At 44.6% G+C, this 16592-nt stretch overlaps 1 protein-coding gene across 3 annotated transcripts; it reads left to right on the top strand.

The window, feature by feature from the left end:
- The first annotated feature begins 4529 nt into the window (after window positions 1–4529).
- On the top strand, window positions 4530–16063 carry NR1D1 (nuclear receptor subfamily 1 group D member 1). Of its 3 annotated transcripts, none has more exons than XM_033917905.1 (8): window positions 4530–4637; window positions 9720–10016; window positions 10954–11042; window positions 11174–11318; window positions 11743–12182; window positions 13553–13738; window positions 14539–14749; window positions 15125–16063. In XM_033917905.1, exons 2-8 carry the CDS (start codon window positions 9782–9784, stop codon window positions 15325–15327), a joined length of 1509 nt encoding a protein of 502 aa, XP_033773796.1. In that variant the 5' UTR covers window positions 4530–4637; window positions 9720–9781; the 3' UTR covers window positions 15328–16063. The 3 variants fall into 3 exon arrangements, with proteins under 3 accessions (XP_033773796.1, XP_033773795.1, XP_033773792.1); XM_033917904.1 differs by lacking the exon at window positions 4530–4637 and adding an exon at window positions 4644–4942; XM_033917901.1 differs by lacking the exon at window positions 4530–4637 and adding an exon at window positions 5678–5820.
- The last annotated feature ends 529 nt before the right edge of the window (window positions 16064–16592 follow it).

The raw sequence follows: 16592 nt of genomic DNA, 5'->3' as shown, positions 1-16592 counted from the left end.
AACCTAGATCCCAAGCACCTAGCTAGATCCCAAGTAGTAAAAAGATTCTATGCTGCTTGTCCTAGGAATAACCAGTGGATTTCCTCAATCCATCCCAATAATGGCCTATGGATTTCTCCTTTAGGAATTTATCCAAGCCTTTTTTAAACCTTGCTAAGCTTACTACTTTCACCACATTCTCTGGCAATGAATTCCAGAGTTTAATTACATGTTGTGTGAAGAAATATTTTCTCCAGTTTGTTTTAAATCTACTACTTAGTAGCTTCATGTCCCCCTAGTCCTAGTATTTTTGGAAAGAGTGAACAAGTGATTCACATCTACTCTTTCCACTCTATCATATCACCCCTGAGTCGTCTCTTCTCCAAGATGTATTTGATTCAATTTGTCCCCAAATAGTGCAAGTACGAATAATCTGGGGCTCTAGTGTGTTGAATCCTACTGAAATAACCACTTGCTCTCAGATTTCAAGTTGCTTCTTTTATTATTTGCTATGTTAAAACCCAATGCCTATTATTCATATTTGGTACTCATATTCAGATGAATAATATTTCTCATTATTCATAGTTGGCCAAACAGTAAAATATGCCACTCAGCACAACTCTAGTACTCTCTGGCTGTTGTCAAGTCATGGAGGAGCCAGGAATCACTTGCCTTGATTCCACAAGCCACTGTAACTCTAACTGCAAGCAGCCATACTGCCTGTTTCAGCCGCTCATGTGCAGCGTGCTCAACAAGGGATGAAATGTGTGTAATTGGAGCTTAAGGCTCTCCTTCAAACACATGGTCTTACCTGTTAGTTACATGCTGGCCTGGATTTGTGCACGTGCACCTCCCTCCGTGGAAGAGTAATAGAGGGAAAAATACTATAAAATTACTGTGGGCTGCTGGTGGGAGTCTAGGACAATTCAAAATGGCCGTTTCAGTGTGGCCAGTTCAGTGCGGCCATTTTATTGCTGGCAAGCGCTTTCCTTGCTGAAGCTATTGTTCAATCAGACAAATATCATGGTAAAGAAGGGGGCGTATCAAAGAAGGCTTGCCCTCTCCACTGGTGCTCAAGTCCCAACTGGGGCAGGTGAAAGAAGGCTTCTGGGGTATTGTTTCAAGTTTATTAAAAATTTGATAAAACGCTAATCATAAATTCTAATGCGTTTAACAATATAAAATTTAAAAAGGGATCCAGTTAACAAACTTTTAATGACATAACATTACTTACATGGAACAATAGGATGGTGGGGAGAAATACAATTTAAAAGAAAGAGAGAAAAATTAAGGATAATAACATAAAGGGAAAAAATAAATTTTGTATAGGAAATGAATTTTTATATTGAAAATGAGCTAGAAAAGTTCCATAGACCAATTAACAGCCATATGCGTCTTTAAATAAAAAGCTTTTAAAGCCACCCTTGAATTTATCTAAATTCTGTTCAGACCTTAAATATGTTTGTAATGAATTCCATATTGTTGGGGCTAATGTTGCTTCATGCCCAATTGGACTGGTGAAAGAGAGGAGGCATTCCTCCCCTCCCTTCCCTCCACCAAGTGTTTCAGGCACAACTGCTTCAAGGTTTAAGGGGGGGGGGGCAATGCCCCCCCTGGTGTATCAATAAAGTTATCTGAAGACTCCCACTGTGGCCGGAAGTGCTTCCCTTGCACCTCACTGGTGCTTCAGTAAAGTTAGCTGAAGGCTCCCACTGAAGCCAGAAGTACTCCCCTTGCCCTCCACTGGTGCTTCAAAAAAGCTATCTGAGACAGCATGGGGATAGCATCTGTCAGACTCCTCTGCTCTTCAGGTGAGCAGGATGGGGACTGACTCAGTGCACTGAAACGGGCCCGCTCTTAAAGGGCTGAAATGAAATGGCTGTGATTAAATGTCCTACATTGAACCGGCTTCAATTAGAGGGCCATGATGAAATGGCCCTGCTGAACTTGCCATACTGAAACGGCTGCGCTGAATCGTCTCATTCCATCTGGTGGAAGCTGGGAGATGTGCAGAATAAGCCGCTAATGAGAGTGCAAACTATGGACCCTGCAGTGTTTACACGGGCACAGGAACACTCTGAACCTGAAGGGAAAAGATGCTTGGTTCTGAATGTGCAAGGTTCTTGAGGCCTGTGCTGGGCTGGTGTTGAGATGTGATATTGGAGGGCTAACAGGTCCCAGGAAGCCTCAACCAATGAGCCTGAAGTAATTCTAATAGTTGGGAAGTAAGACCAGTGCCAGGCAGACTTCCATAGTCTGTGACCCAAAAATAGCAAGACCAAGAACAAATAGGCATATTTGATACAGTACCTCACAGGAAGCTTATTAATAAACTTAAAAGAATAAATTCAGACCCAAAATAGTGAACTGGATTGGAAACTGGTTGGTTGACTGACAGATGACAGAGGGTAGTGTTAAATGGAATCTGACTGGAGGAATGGAAATTAAGTACTGGATTGAAACACAGAAACATGATAAAGGCCAAATGGCCCATTCACTCTGCCTATCCGCATTAACTATTAACTCTTCCTCTCTCTAAGAGATCCCACGTGCCTATCCCAGGTTTTCTTGAAATCAGACACAGTCTCTGTCTCCACCACCTCTACTGGGAGACTGTTCCACACATCTACCACCCTTTCTGTAAAAAAGTATTTCCTTAGATTACCCCTGAGCCTATCACCTCTTAACGTCATCCTATGCCCTCTCATTTCAAATGAAAGAGACTCGACCCATGCGTATTTACATCAGATAGGTATTTAAACGTCTCTATCATATCTCCCCTCTCCCGCCTTTCCTCCAAAATATACAAATTGAGATCTTTAAATCTGTCCCCATATGCCTTATGATAAAAACCATGCACTTGGTTGGGAGGGAGAGATGGAAAACTGCTACACAGGTGGATAGGAGGGAGGGATGGAAAACTGCTTACGGGGGGGGGGGAGAGAAGGAAGAGTAAGAATTGTTGCACATGGACTGGAGAAGAGTAAGGGAGATGCAACAAAGAGGTAGACAGGGGTGAGAGGGAGAAATCTTGCATATGGTGGAGGGGAGGAAGACATGCATGGAGAAGAGAGAGAAATGTTGGACATAGGGTGGAGGGTAGGGAGAGATGGTGTATAGGGAGAGAAATGTTGCACATGATAATGGAGGGGGAGGACGGGAGAGATGGAGGGGAATAGAGAGGTTTGATCCAGGGCACAAGTTAGGGAGAGAGGAAGAGAGATGGTAGACAGTGGGGAAAAAAATTTTGGATATGGCAGTGGAAGAGAAGGTAGAGATGGAAGATGGATGGTGAGCACAGAGAAAGAAGAAAACATCAAATGAGCGGGAGACCCTGGTGAGTGAGTTCACAGAAGACAAACAGAAACCAGAGCCTCGGACCAACATGATTTGAATAATAAAATGACCAGACAACAAAAGGTAGAAAAAATAAATTTTATTTTCTGTTTTATGATTACAATATGTCAAATTTGAAATGTGTATCCTGCCAGAGTTGGTATTAGACAGTAAGCATGAGCTAGGTCCTAAAAGAGAGAGGAAAAGTATTTTTTGTTTACACCACAGCCTGGGCATGGGATTGGACAGGTTGTAACTCTATGTAATGTTATATTGTAACGCCGTGAATGTTAAATTGTAACCCATTGTGAGCTCTCTGGAAAGGACGGGATATATAACTAACTAACTAACTAAAGTTACCAAAAATATATTTTTATATTGGGGGGGGGGGGGGATGTTAAAAAAATGAACAGCCTGGGTGTCACATATCCTAGGTACACCATTGGCGTGCACTAAATGCTAAGAAACCCATTGGTATAAAATGGGCATCTTACAGAGATGCCAAGTTACCCAGTTCCAAGCTGGAGACTTTTTGGCCAATCCTAGTTTTGAACTTATATCCCAAAGCAGTGTGAGATTTCGGTGCTTGATTCTACCTATTGAAATTCAGTACTGCAAATCCTCAAATGCACTAGACTAGGATAGGGTTGTCAGAAGTCCAGAGCTGTTCCAAAATCTTCAGTTTGGAATAGGGTAACATTTAGCACATTTTAGTAAAAGGACACCTTAATGTTTTGCAAGACATCCATATCAAATTTAACATGTGGGGGGGGGGGGGGGAGGGAAGCTTGTTTATAATAAAGGACTCATTTAACTATCTCTGAATATTATTCAGCTAAAAACGAAAGTGTCAACTTTTCAAAATGATAGGGGGTACTAAACCCATCACAAATTACATCTCCTCGGACAGACTGAAAGCATTTGCTCAATATTGGGGATGATAAATCATCCATAGCACTCGCAGGCCTGGTGCCCATGCATCCAAATACTGTAATTATAACATAAAGAAATAAAAGCTAATCTATCACTCCTCCCTTCCTCTGGGATAACGTTGAACCTGAAGGCTTATTTGTATCTTTGCATATCAGGGGTTCTCCAACTCGGTTAGTCCTCAAGACACATTCCAATGCATGAGATAGATTTGTAGATAGCGCAATCAAGTTTAGCTCATGGACCTTCATTGCGGGTTTCCTAAACCCCTGATTGGCCAGATTGGCCCCGTGACTAGGTTGAGAACCCATTACTGCATTCCGATCAGAGAACCAATCAGGCACGCTGTGACGCATCCAGAAAAGGTAGCAGGATTGGTTTCTCCCGATCACGTAAGCAGGGTTTATACAAGGGCAGGCAGGAGGAAGCCGCACAAACTGGCAGCGAGAAATAGCCCAGATCAGTCTGTCTAGGGAGTAGAAGACAGCAGGAGCAATAGGACAGAGGAGCCCGGTGCCGGGATCATTCTGCTTCCCGTGCTTGGGGCGCAGAGTCTGCATAAGAAGAGCCGAAGTCGTTCCGTTTTGGGGTTTTTTTTTCTGCTGCTTTCTGCGTCTCGTTTCCAGCCTCCTGTTAAATGACACCCGAGAGCTGGTGACCAAAATGACGTCTTTGGTGGATTCCAACGCCAGTACAGGTAAAGTAGGCTTTAGTTGGGGGGTTTTCTTCTTTTTTTTTTTTTAAGGCCAGGTTTTTATCTTACAGGTAGTACATGGCATGTGTTTAGCTCGCTCTTCCTAGATAGATTTTAACTTTGTGTGTACGCACGTATGTGTATATACATATTGTATAGAAGAGGCAGGCTTTGTTAGCCCACTATCTCCATCAAGATTGTTGAATCCGAGTCAGGCTTTTCAGGCAAGGTTTATCTACCATTGTGATCCAGGAATCGTCCTCCGGAGGTCCTTGTAAGCGGTGTAATAGGTATGGCGGGCTCTTGCCACATTAGTACATTAGTAGATGCTGCTCCCGCTCTCTCCCCGCAGCTCATTTCCCCGGAGGAGGAGGAGGAGGAGGGAGCAGAACTGGGTCAGCGGAGCTGGCAGCAGGCGCCACGCCCGGGCTGCTGGGGCTCACATGGCTCTCGCCGCTTAGCCATGTGCGCTTTGTTTTCATTTAAAAGCGCACCGCCCGCTGCGGATTGGCCGACTGCCCATGACCTACTTCGTTACATAATCGAAACGGCCCGCCTGGGCATGCCCACCTGCATGTGACGTCACGCCCAGAACGTGGCTCGAGCTCCTGAAATACTAGGGCCCGCGAGTGCGCTCGGGGGGGGGGGGGGAATCGCGGCAGACGATCGAGGCTTGCCGGGGGCGGGGCTGATGGCGGAGGGGGCGGGGTGAGAATCTTTAGAGTCGCTCGTTGTAGGTCCACGTGCGGCAGGAGCACATGGACTGGTTGTGTGCCGTCTTGTCTCTGCTTGTCGGGAAGGAGCCGAGGGAGGAAACCTGCTTTCAGGAATGAGGGTTCATTGCCAATTTTGTATAGCATTGATTAGGGTGTTTAGAGACGGTAATTTATAGCTGCTTTTTTTTTTTTATATATCGAACAACTCTTAATCCCTTGTAGTTTGTCTCTGGGGAAAAATAATGTTTAATAAAGGCTTTTTGTTATTCTATGTACTAGTTTTGTTGCTTTTTTTAGTGTCTTTTTGGGGCTTTTCCATAATGGCTGTTATTACAGGACAATAATTGGGCAGATTACTACCACTACTAGTACTAAGCGCATTAGTCATTAGCACATATAAGTGGTGGTCCCTGCTTGAAGAGCTTACAATCTAAACAAAAATTGACAGATAGGGGTTGGGGAGGTTAGGCTTATGGTGTGTTTTAGGAGTTGAAGGCAGCTTTGAATAAGTGGGTTTTGAGACTGGATTTGAACACAGGAAGTGATGAATCTTGAGCTATTGGTTCAGGCAACCTGTTCCAGGCATATGATGCAGCAAGGTACTGTAGAAGGGGTGCAGTTTGGAGTTGGCAATAGTGGAGAAAGGTGAAGATAGGAGAGACCCAACAAGCGGAGTTCATTGGGAGGAGGAATAAGTGAGGAAAGATATGCATGCATCACGCCTCTCCTAAAATCACTTCACTTGCTCCCCATCCACTTCTGAATACACTTTAAACTGCTCTTGCTGACCTATAAATGCATCCACTCCACAGCTTTCCCCTCTAATATATTTCCTCACTTATTCCCCCCCAATGAACTCCGCTTGTTGGGTCTCTGCTTGTTGGTTCTCTCCTATCTTCACATTTCTCCCCAATGAACTCCGCTTGTTGGGTCTCTGCTTGTTGGTTCTCTCCTATCTTCACATTTCTCCCCAATGAACTCCGCTTGTTGGGTCTCTGCTTGTTGGTTCTCTCCTATCTTCACATTTCTCCCCAATGAACTCCGCTTGTTGGGTCTCTGCTTGTTGGTTCTCTCATATCTTCACATTTCTCCCCAATGAACTCCGCTTGTTGGGTCTCTGCTTGTTGGTTCTCTCCTATCTTCACATTTCTCCCCAATGAACTCCGCTTGTTGGGTCTCTGCTTGTTGGTTCTCTCCTATCTTAACATTTCTCCCCAATGAACTCCGCTTGTTGGGTCTCTGCTTGTTGGTTCTCTCCTATCTTCACATTTCTCCTCCATTGCCAACTCCAGACTTTGGCAAAGTATGAGTCTTACAGCAGAGTTTTGAATGGATTGGAGACGGAAGAGGTGATTTAGTGGGAGAGCTGTGAGGAGCAGATTGTAGTAGTCAAGGCAGGATGTGACCAGATTCTGAAATGAGGGTTTTGGTAGTTTAGTATGAGAGGAAAGGTCAGATGTTGGCAATGTTATGGAGGTAAAAAATGGGCTTTGATGGCGTTGGATCTGAGAAGAGAAAGTCAAAGGTGATAGGGAGGATGAGTGTTATTGACCGAAATAGAGAGTGGGGGAAGAGGGAAAGAAAGCATGAGCAGAAAGATAAGTTTAGTTTTGGACATGTATTGTTTTAGATGGTACAGGAAGGTTAAGACCGAACCCGAGCCTGGATACCTACAGAGATTTCAGGTGTGGAGAGGTAGATCTGGGAGTAGTTGGTGTGGAGGTGATACCATGAGTGGAGAATAGTGGCCTCTCCTTGACTAGATCCAAAGGCCTCTACTCCACCCTCATCCTCCTTGATATCTCCACTGCCTTCAACACTATTGATCACCACACTGTCCTCCCTGGGATTCTAGGGCATCGTATTCTCTCTTCTGTCTCTCCCAATCCACATTCAGTGGATCCACTGGTATACAAAACAAATCTATAAAACTCTTAAAAACAAACCACAAATAGTGTGACACATTAGGATTGGGAGGGCATGCATGGGAAAAAAATGTAACCAGTAACTATTAAAGATATAACACCAAAGCCTGGAAACAGAAGGTAGTGGAATATGAAAAAGAAAAAGCTTTTTTTAAAAAGCCACACTTTTGAGTATTGTGTGCCATTCTAGTTGGCTTATCTTAAAGACATAGTGGAATTAGAAAAGGTTCAAAGAAAGATGACCAGAATTATAAAGGGAATGGGAATGCCTCTCATATGAAGACAGACTAAAGAGGTTAGGGCTTTTCTGCTTGGGAAAGATATGGCTGAGGCCTACAAAATATTGAGTGGCGTAAAACGGTTAAAAGTGAATAGGCTGTTGTTTTAATTCTACAATCAAAAAATGTGTATCAACAAATAAATTACAAGTACCACCACAAGTTAATACTGGAGAATTATAGCTTAAAAATGGAGGAAAAGATCTCAGATTCACCACTTAGGGAACATGTATCGTTTTCCCTAAGAATATTGTGGTGATGAATATCTATCATTGATTATGGATGGAGGTTTTTTGATCAATGATAGATATTCATCACCACAATATTCTTAGGGAAAACGATACATGTTCCCTAAGTGGGCGAATCAGATCTTTTCCTCCATTTAGGCTATAATTCTCCAGTATCAACTTGTGGTGGTACTTGTTTTAATTCTCTCAGAAATTACAAAGACTAGGGGACATTTGGTGAAGTTACATGGAAAATAACCTTTTAAACAAATAGGGGTAAATATTTTTTCACTCGATGAATATTTAAGCTCTGGAACTCATTATCAGAGGATGTGGTAACAGCAGTTAACATATCTGGGTTTAAAAAAATGTGGACAAGTTCCTGAAGGAAAAGTCCTTAGTCTGCTACTCAGATGGACATCAGGGAAGGGATTGGTAGCATAGAACCTTGCTGCTATTTGGGATTGTCAGGTACTTGTGACCTGGATTGGTGACTGTTGGAAGCAGGATACAAGGCTGGATGGATCATTGGTCTTACCCAGTATGTATTCTTTTCGGTATTGCTTACATTTTGGTTCTCTCAGGGTAGTGTCTTTCAGATCTGTTTTCTGTGCTGAATTTCTGTCTGATAAATGTTTCATGTTTTTGTTGTACCCCTGCTTTAAGTATATGCAGGTTATACTTGTAAACAAATCTAATGGGGTTTATTTTGCACATTAGTGTGATGGGAATGATCTTGCTCATAAGCCAGACTATGTTGGGTGCGAGTTCAAGCTCTGATGTACTGCTAGTACTCTTAATACTTGTGCAGTGCCCAGAAATTTCCTACTGGAGCTCATATGGTGTAATATATACAGGCAACATACTGAAGTACACTTGGAAGGATTTTTAAGTGATAAAATGAGGTAGTGAGTCCTGGGCCTGCCTCCCCGTCCCCTCTTGCTTCGCTGTCACTGCAGTGCAGCACTGTTCAAGCAGATCAATGCAGGAGCAGCCTGTGCTGTGTGGCATCCCTCCTGCTTGTCAAGCACTGGCGTAATTACTGCTCTGCGGGTGCAGTAACCCTTTACGGTGTATATAATCACAAGATCTGAGCAGACCTGCATTACATTGTCATGCTCCTCTCGGTATGCACAACTCGTATGTGAATTGTAAAATATTTTCTAGATCTCACTTTGCAGGGCCACATTCTGAAATGTAGAAGTCCACTCCACATAATAGGATTGAATTGAAAATACTTAGAGTGCTTCCCAGTTCAAGCCTGGCAAGACTTTTTTATTTTGTAGCTACTTGCAATATCTTCCTTGTCTGGTTGCAGTAGAAAACATCCAGATGTGACAAGAGGCATAAGTTGAAAGATGGGGGGGGGGGGGGGTGATATAAAGAAGCTCAAGGCATTATAAGAAGCAAGATCCCAACAGTAGTGCACTGCTGGGTATATCTGGCTAGTACCCCTTTCCCATTTTTTACTGTTCTGTGCCACTTTAAGGGAGTGACGCTCTGTCTAAGTTTGCCCAGGCAGGGATGCTGCATTAGTTTTTTTTTTTTTTTTTATGGTACTGTATAGATAGAGTTTGTGTAATTACTTTGCAGGCAGTATTTGTGACGGTGTCCTGACTTTTTGTCTCCCACAGGTGGAGTGATCACTTACATCAGCTCTACTGGTTCTTCCCCCAGCAGGATCAGTCCTGTTTCCATGTACAGTGACAATTCCAATGGCAGTTTCCAGTCTACATGTCAGTCTTTCCCCTCTTACTTTCCCCCTTCTCCCACGGGCTCTGTGACTCAGGATTCCCGTTCCTCGGGCTGTGGGGAGGATGTGTCTCCCCCCTCATCTTCCTACATCTTCGGAGGGTCTCCCAGCAGCCTGCAGGTAGCACTGGACGGCGGAAGCAGGATATCTCCCAGCAAAACCTCCAGCAATATCAGCAGTGAGTCCATATACTGTTGAGGGGTCAGGGTTATGTTTGAGTAGGAACTGCATGGGGAAGTAAAGGGGATAATTTGCAGGTAATGACTTTGTAATCGGGAAGGGAGCTCAGTGGATTGTGGCACCCTGAGTCAATTATCACCTCTGTCTTTTACAGCAGCAAGAGCATGTCACTTTGCTTTGACTGCTGTGCTGACCTCCATACTCAGCCACTGGCATGTCCCAAAGTTTAAACATGAGAACTGAAGTAGCTGATCTTGCATGTAAACCTGCAGCAGTGCTGGTGGCCTTGTGGAGAAGAGCGCAGCTGTGACAGCAAAACATATGCTTGCTCTTGTGAAAGTTGAATCAGTGAGGCAGTTTTTGGTACCCTGAGCTGGCCCTATTATTCAAATGATTCAGCATCAGGTACTGGGGCTACTAAAAGGAATGGTGAAATGTTAGAAGTGCTAGCAGAAGCATAGGCAACCATGGAGACGGACTTGTGCAGGCTGCAGCATGGTGGTAGCTAGAGTCCGTAGTGGAAGTGCTGGTTTGTCGGGTAGGCTACACATACCTTGTGTTGGTGGTCGTGGGCTGTTCAGAACCAGGAAGTCAGATGTTCAGGCAACTGCTAGACTGGGCTTGGGAATCCATTTAGTTTATTGTGGGACTGCTTGTGTAGACACTGAAGGGGAAGAGTGCTGGGGTGGACTGTACAGGAGATTGTGTGGTTAATCTGCCCAGGGGGATGAAATGTAAAGTCAAAAGAGGACAAAAACTGTCTTGGAGAAGGTTGGGCAGGCTTTAAAAAAAAAAATTATTATTATCTGGGTTACCCTGGAGACGGTGTATAGGACATAACAGCTAAAGCAGGGGAGTGGACCTGTAGGCTGTGAAATGTGTAGTATATGAGCTATAGACAGTGCTAACATTTTTTTATTGTGCTTCTCCTCCAGAGCTGAACGGGATGGTGCTGTTGTGCAAAGTGTGCGGTGATGTGGCATCAGGATTCCACTATGGGGTTCATGCATGTGAGGGGTGCAAGGTAAGGGCATGCAGGCACACGCTACCTGTGGAATTGTCATCTGTGAACTCTGCTCTATGTTGCCACTCAAGATTCAAGCTCTGCCTCGGCACGGTCGTAATAGACATACTCTTGTCCTCTGTCTTGTACAGGGCTTTTTCCGGCGAAGCATTCAGCAGAACATCCAGTACAAGAAGTGCCTGAAAAATGAACGCTGCTCCATTGTACGCATCAATCGGAACCGCTGTCAGCAATGTCGCTTCAAAAAATGCCTGTCTGTTGGCATGTCCCGTGACGGTGAGTGTGCAGGAGAGCAAGTGGCCTGAAAACCCTTTGTTCCAGATGGAAAAGACTGGGCATGGGGGGGAGAGGTATGGCTGGCAGAGGGATGTAAACAAGGCAGTGCCCTCGGCTACCATGCTGTTGAGGGGCTCAAGCTTGTCTAAATATTATGGAGATAACAGCCTATTGGTAGCCTTGCTCTTCCAAATTTCTTCCCCCAAGCCTCAGGATGTTTAATGCCATCCCCTCACGGGGGTATTGCTATTGCTGCTAGAGGCACAGTGGTCCATCAGGTCATGTGTGACTTTGGGCCATTTCAGGGTCGCAATAACATTTGGAGAGGTGGGAGGCTAAATCTGGCCCTTACCTTCAGCATTTTATGTTCCTCTCTGACAAGTATTTGGAATCCTCCTTTAATGCCTGCCTTTCTCTTCCCCAGCTGTTCGTTTTGGTCGAATCCCAAAGCGGGAGAAGCAACGCATGCTTGCAGAAATGCAGAGTGCCATGACAAGCATGCAGAGTGGGGGCTTCCGGAGTGAGAGCCCTCTGAAGCCACCCAGCATGGACCATTTCTCATCCTTCCCACCACAACTGACCCCCCCGCGCTCCCCTAGCCCAGAGGACAAGGTAGAAGAGGTCATTGGCCAGGTAGCCAGAGCCCACAAAGAAATTTTTGTCTATGCTCATGATAAGTTAAGCCGCCTGGGTCAGCCCCCATCCCAGCTCTGCAACCTCGCCACTCCACCCAACTGGGAGGACAGACACAACTCTGCCTGCCACCTGAACCACAGCAGGAATGCTAACGCTAAGGACAGACAAGAGACAGACGCTTCATTGTCCCAGGGCTGTCCCCTGCAAGGCACCAAAGATATCTTGCTGGTAAGGAGAAGTTTGTGGGCATGCTTTTGGTATGAGGCAAGGTGACATGCTTATAAAACTTTTCCCAGGAGCAAGCTAGGAGAGGCAGGGTTCAGAGTGATGGTGAGGTTCTGTTAGGGAAACAGAAACATGATGGCGGACAAATGGCTCATCCAGTCTGTCCATCCGCAGCATCCACTATCTCCTAATCTCTCTAAGAGATCCCACATGCCTGTCCTATGCTTTCTTGAATTCAGAAGCAGTCTTTGTCTCCACCACCTCTACTGGGATACTATTCCACACATCTACCCTTTCTGTAAAGTATTTCCTTAGATTATTTTGAGCATATCGCTTCTTAACTTCATCCTATGCTCTCTCATTCCAGAGTTTCCTTTCAAATGAGACTTGTCTCATGCGCAACTATGCCATGTAGGTATTTAAATGTCTCTATCATATCTCCCCTCTCCCGCCTTTCCTCCAAAGTGTACATATTGAGATCTTTTAAGTCTTTCCCCATATGTCTTATGACCATCAACCATTTTAGTAGCCTTTCTCTGGACAGACTCCATCCTTTTTTATATCTTTCTGAAGGTGCGGTCTCTAGAATTGTACACAATACTCTAAATGAGGTTTCGCCTGCCTTTTTATATAAGGGCATCAATACTTCTTTTTTTTTTTTTCCTCCTATTAGCCACACCTCTCCCTATATATCTAAGAATCCTTCTAGCTTTTGTAGTCACCTTTTCAACCTGTTTGGCCACCTTAAGATCATCGCATACACCCAAGTCCCACTCATGAACAGAAGTTCTTCACCCCCCTAAACTGTATTATTCCCTCAGGTTTTTGCAGTCCAAATGCATGACCTTAGCTGCCAAATTTCAGACCATTCTTCAAGCTTCCCTAGGTCCTTCCTCATGTTCACACACTGAGGAGTGTCTGCTATTGCAGATTTTGGTATCATCCACAAAGAGGCAAATCTTACCTGAGAGAATTGTTTAGGGATTCCAATACCACTCTTATTTTTACTCAACCACTAAGGTGAAGAGCAGTGTTTATGTAGTACAAAAACATAAGAACATTCATACTGGGTCAAATTAATGTAGCCCAGTTTCCTGTTTTCAGCAGTGGCCAATCCAGGTCACAGTATGTTTGAATAGGTGAAGGCAGTATGGCCTGTGTTCTAGCAGTGGTTAGAATAGTCTACAGAGGGCTATTGAGAGAACCCTGTATGTCTTGCATTTTCACAGACTTGAATATCTAACAGCACCTCTCCTGTTCTCTCACAATGTATTTAATGGTATCCATCATGTTCTCTTCTCTTCTCTGTGCTGTATGTTTCAATGATTGTTTCCTCCCCTCCCATACATTTAATGGTCTCTGTTCTGTCCTAGGTATGTCCCATGAATACATGCCCCCGTGGGCGCAGTGGCCGCAGTGTGCAGGAGATCTGGGAAGACTTCTCATGTGGTTTCACACCTGCTGTGCGAGAGGTGGTACAGTTTGCCAAGCACATCCCTGGATTTCGGGACCTCTCCCAGCATGACCAAGTTGCCCTTCTGAAAGCTGGTACCTTTGAGGTAGGTCTGATTCCTCTTCACCTGTTCTGAATTGCAGTTTAGAATGATAGACAGACTTGGATCTCTAGCCAGCCTGCCCCCCCCCCCTTTTTTCATGTTGCTTCCATCCTAAACAAGATTTGGGGAAAGTGAGCAGGCTGGGCTGTGACCTATAGCTGGGTAATACTCCTGTGCTAAGTAAACAAGGTCTTTCTACCCTCCTCCCATCATAGGCTACAAAGAGCAAAAATTCATGTTATAATGATACTTTGACCGTTCCCTTGTCCAGGCTGTTGGTTGTCAGGGCCATGGTTAAGTCTGTAAGAACTATATGGCTGCTTCTTGTTCAAAGGGAGTGAGGGCTCTGCCAGAACCATAGCTAGGTGTATACCCCTACCTTGACTACTACTTCTCTGTTCCTTCATATGCATATGTCTTTCCCTCCTTCCTCCGAGGGTAGGAAATGCACTGCAGTCTTTCTGGCTTTTCATCCACAACTGCAATTTTTTATTTGGATTTAGCTCAGGCCTTTTTTTAATAGTAGCTCCTGAGTTATTCAGTACAGTAGATATTTCCCCATCCCAATAAGACTTGCAATCTAATTTTTGTACTTGGGGCAATAGAGGGTGAAGATCCAAGGTGAGTGGCTGTGGGATTTAAGCAATCTCTCTGCTGCTCTAATTATGACCTCGGCCCTGGGGAGCCATTGGCCAAGTATCTAGGTATGGTGATCTTGGCAGAGAAAGTAGGGCTGACTCCTTGGTTAGCAGAGGAGAGCAGGATGACAGGAGTGGCTTCTGATGATTTCTTTTATTTGGCAGGTTCTCATGGTGAGATTCGCTTCCTTGTTCAATGTAAAACAGCAGACGGTCACATTCATCAGTGGCGCCACCTATGGACTGCAGGAGCTGCGAGCGATGGGCATGGGTGACCTTCTAACTTCTATGCTAGAGTTCAGTGAGAAGCTGAATGTTCTTTCTCTATCTGAGGAGGAGCTGAGTCTCTTCACAGCGGTCGTCTTGGTCTCTGCAGGTAAGCAAGGCAGTCAGCTGAAAAGGGAAGGAAAAATGGACAAGTTGCAGCAATTTATAACTAACCCTAACCAGTCTAGTGGGCAGACTTCAAGCTACTTCAGTGTTCATTTGCTGTCTTAACTAGACAGGAACTGGGGGAGGGGAGAACTTTGTGCCTGTTTTTAATCAAAAGGAACAAGAGGGTTTGTTTGCTAAGCAAAGGGTAAACATAGTGCATCAGGAAGTGACTGGGCTCTTATAGATTTGGGAGTACAGCTTTATCTGCTGATCTGGCAGCCTGCATAATGGAGCAAAAAGTTGGAAGGGAAAGTTAGTGTCACAAACTTCTCCTGTAGCCTCAACCACTACTCATAGCTTTTTTGGTGTGTTGTAGATCGCTCAGGGATGGAAAACAGGGCAGCTGTGGAACAGCTGCAAGAGACTCTCATCCGGGCATTGCGCACTCTAGTCCTGAAGAACAGCCCTGCAGAGACTTCACCACGTTTTACCAAGCTCTTGCTGAAACTGGCAGATCTGCGCACCCTCAACAGCATGCACTCGGAGAAGTTGCTTTCCTTCCGGGTGGAGGCACAATGAAAGCTCACAGCCTGGAATAAGACTGCATTAAATGTGTCATGGGAGCCAGTGTCATGGACTCTCAGCTAAAGTCGGAACATTTTAGACTGGGGCACCCCCGACCCCCCCCCTCACAAACTGGATTTATTTATTGTACAAGTTACACAGAACTGCTTCAGAAAGCAGATAGGATGGATCCTTGATGTAAATATGTAAATACTGGAGTTAATGTCAAATATAATATTTTATGCATTCCAACTGGTACAGTGGCAATACATTATGAAGACTGGGTGTGTACTGACTGATCGTTTGAGTATTTCAAATCTGCTCTTCATGAGAGACAGGTTCTGTACATTTAAAGGAGAAAGAGGTGTGGTAGGGGTCAAGTTTTTTTGGCACTTGTAGGCAGGAGGATAAGGGTACCTACTCTTCCTTACAGCTGGGGGAGGGGTGGTACAAGAGCAACAGGCTGATGCTTCTGGACCATGTGTTTGTGCAACTTCACAGTAAGAGGACCCAAGGTACCTATTTTGAAACTGCATGCTGTTTAGGTTGCCTTGCTAAGCCAAATTCTTTGTGTAGCAGTGAAATTGGTCTTTGTTTCAAATTCACCCTCTCCTGTACCTAGTTTCTCTCTTTTTCATGTCTTGCGAAGGGAGAGGGGTAGATCAGAGTTAGGATTGCGGCAGCACTTGAAATTTTGGTGAGGCAGTGCAAAGCAGGTATAGGCCTCAGTCTCCTCCAGCCCAAACTGAATGCTTCTTAGGCAGCCTTTGCAGAACAACACAGTTAAAATCACTTAAGGAACAGGCAGCTCTCATCTCACAAGAGCAGATACTGGGAACTTTGCTACAGTGTGGACTGGCACTTTTGTATCCGTGGGCTGGGTGAAATGCTTCACACACCAAACTAAGGGGCTCTTTTATGAAGCTGCACTAAAAAGTGATCAGTGGCACTACAGCCACTTTTAGCATGGCAGTAAAATGGCCCCATTTCCCCTATTAATAGCCACACCCTAATTTCCCCATGTGAACCCTTACCACCTAGAAATCAGTGTGTGGCAGTATAGCTGTGCTAATTAATGCAGTACACATGTACTCTCTACCCTCAACACAAAAAAAATAAAATCTATTTTTTAAGCAGGTGCAAAGCACTTGCTGATTCCAAAGCCTACCCCATGATTGTGATTTTTACCCTATCATAAGCACATGTTATTGCTTATCTCCCTTAGTATGTATATCTATACAGTGAATGTAAAACAGCTGGGGGTAGAGGAAGAAAGGAAT

Source organism: Geotrypetes seraphini, chromosome 13 (assembly GCF_902459505.1).
Source record: "Geotrypetes seraphini chromosome 13, aGeoSer1.1, whole genome shotgun sequence".
NCBI lineage: Eukaryota > Metazoa > Chordata > Amphibia > Gymnophiona > Dermophiidae > Geotrypetes > Geotrypetes seraphini.
This window is presented reverse-complemented; position numbering and strand designations above follow the sequence as displayed.

What these genes read in the sequence shown, in the direction of transcription:
- NR1D1 (XM_033917901.1), top strand. Translation starts at nt 5,769, where the DNA reads ATGAGGGTTCATTGCCAATTTTGTATAGCATTGATTAGGGTGTTTAGA. An exon ending in GATTAGGGTGTTTAGAGACG is followed by an intron (nt 5,821 to 9,719) that starts GTAATTTATAGC and finishes TGTCTCCCACAG; the next exon opens with GTGGAGTGATCACTTACATC. An exon ending in AACCTCCAGCAATATCAGCA is followed by an intron (nt 10,017 to 10,953) that starts GTGAGTCCATAT and finishes CTTCTCCTCCAG; the next exon opens with AGCTGAACGGGATGGTGCTG.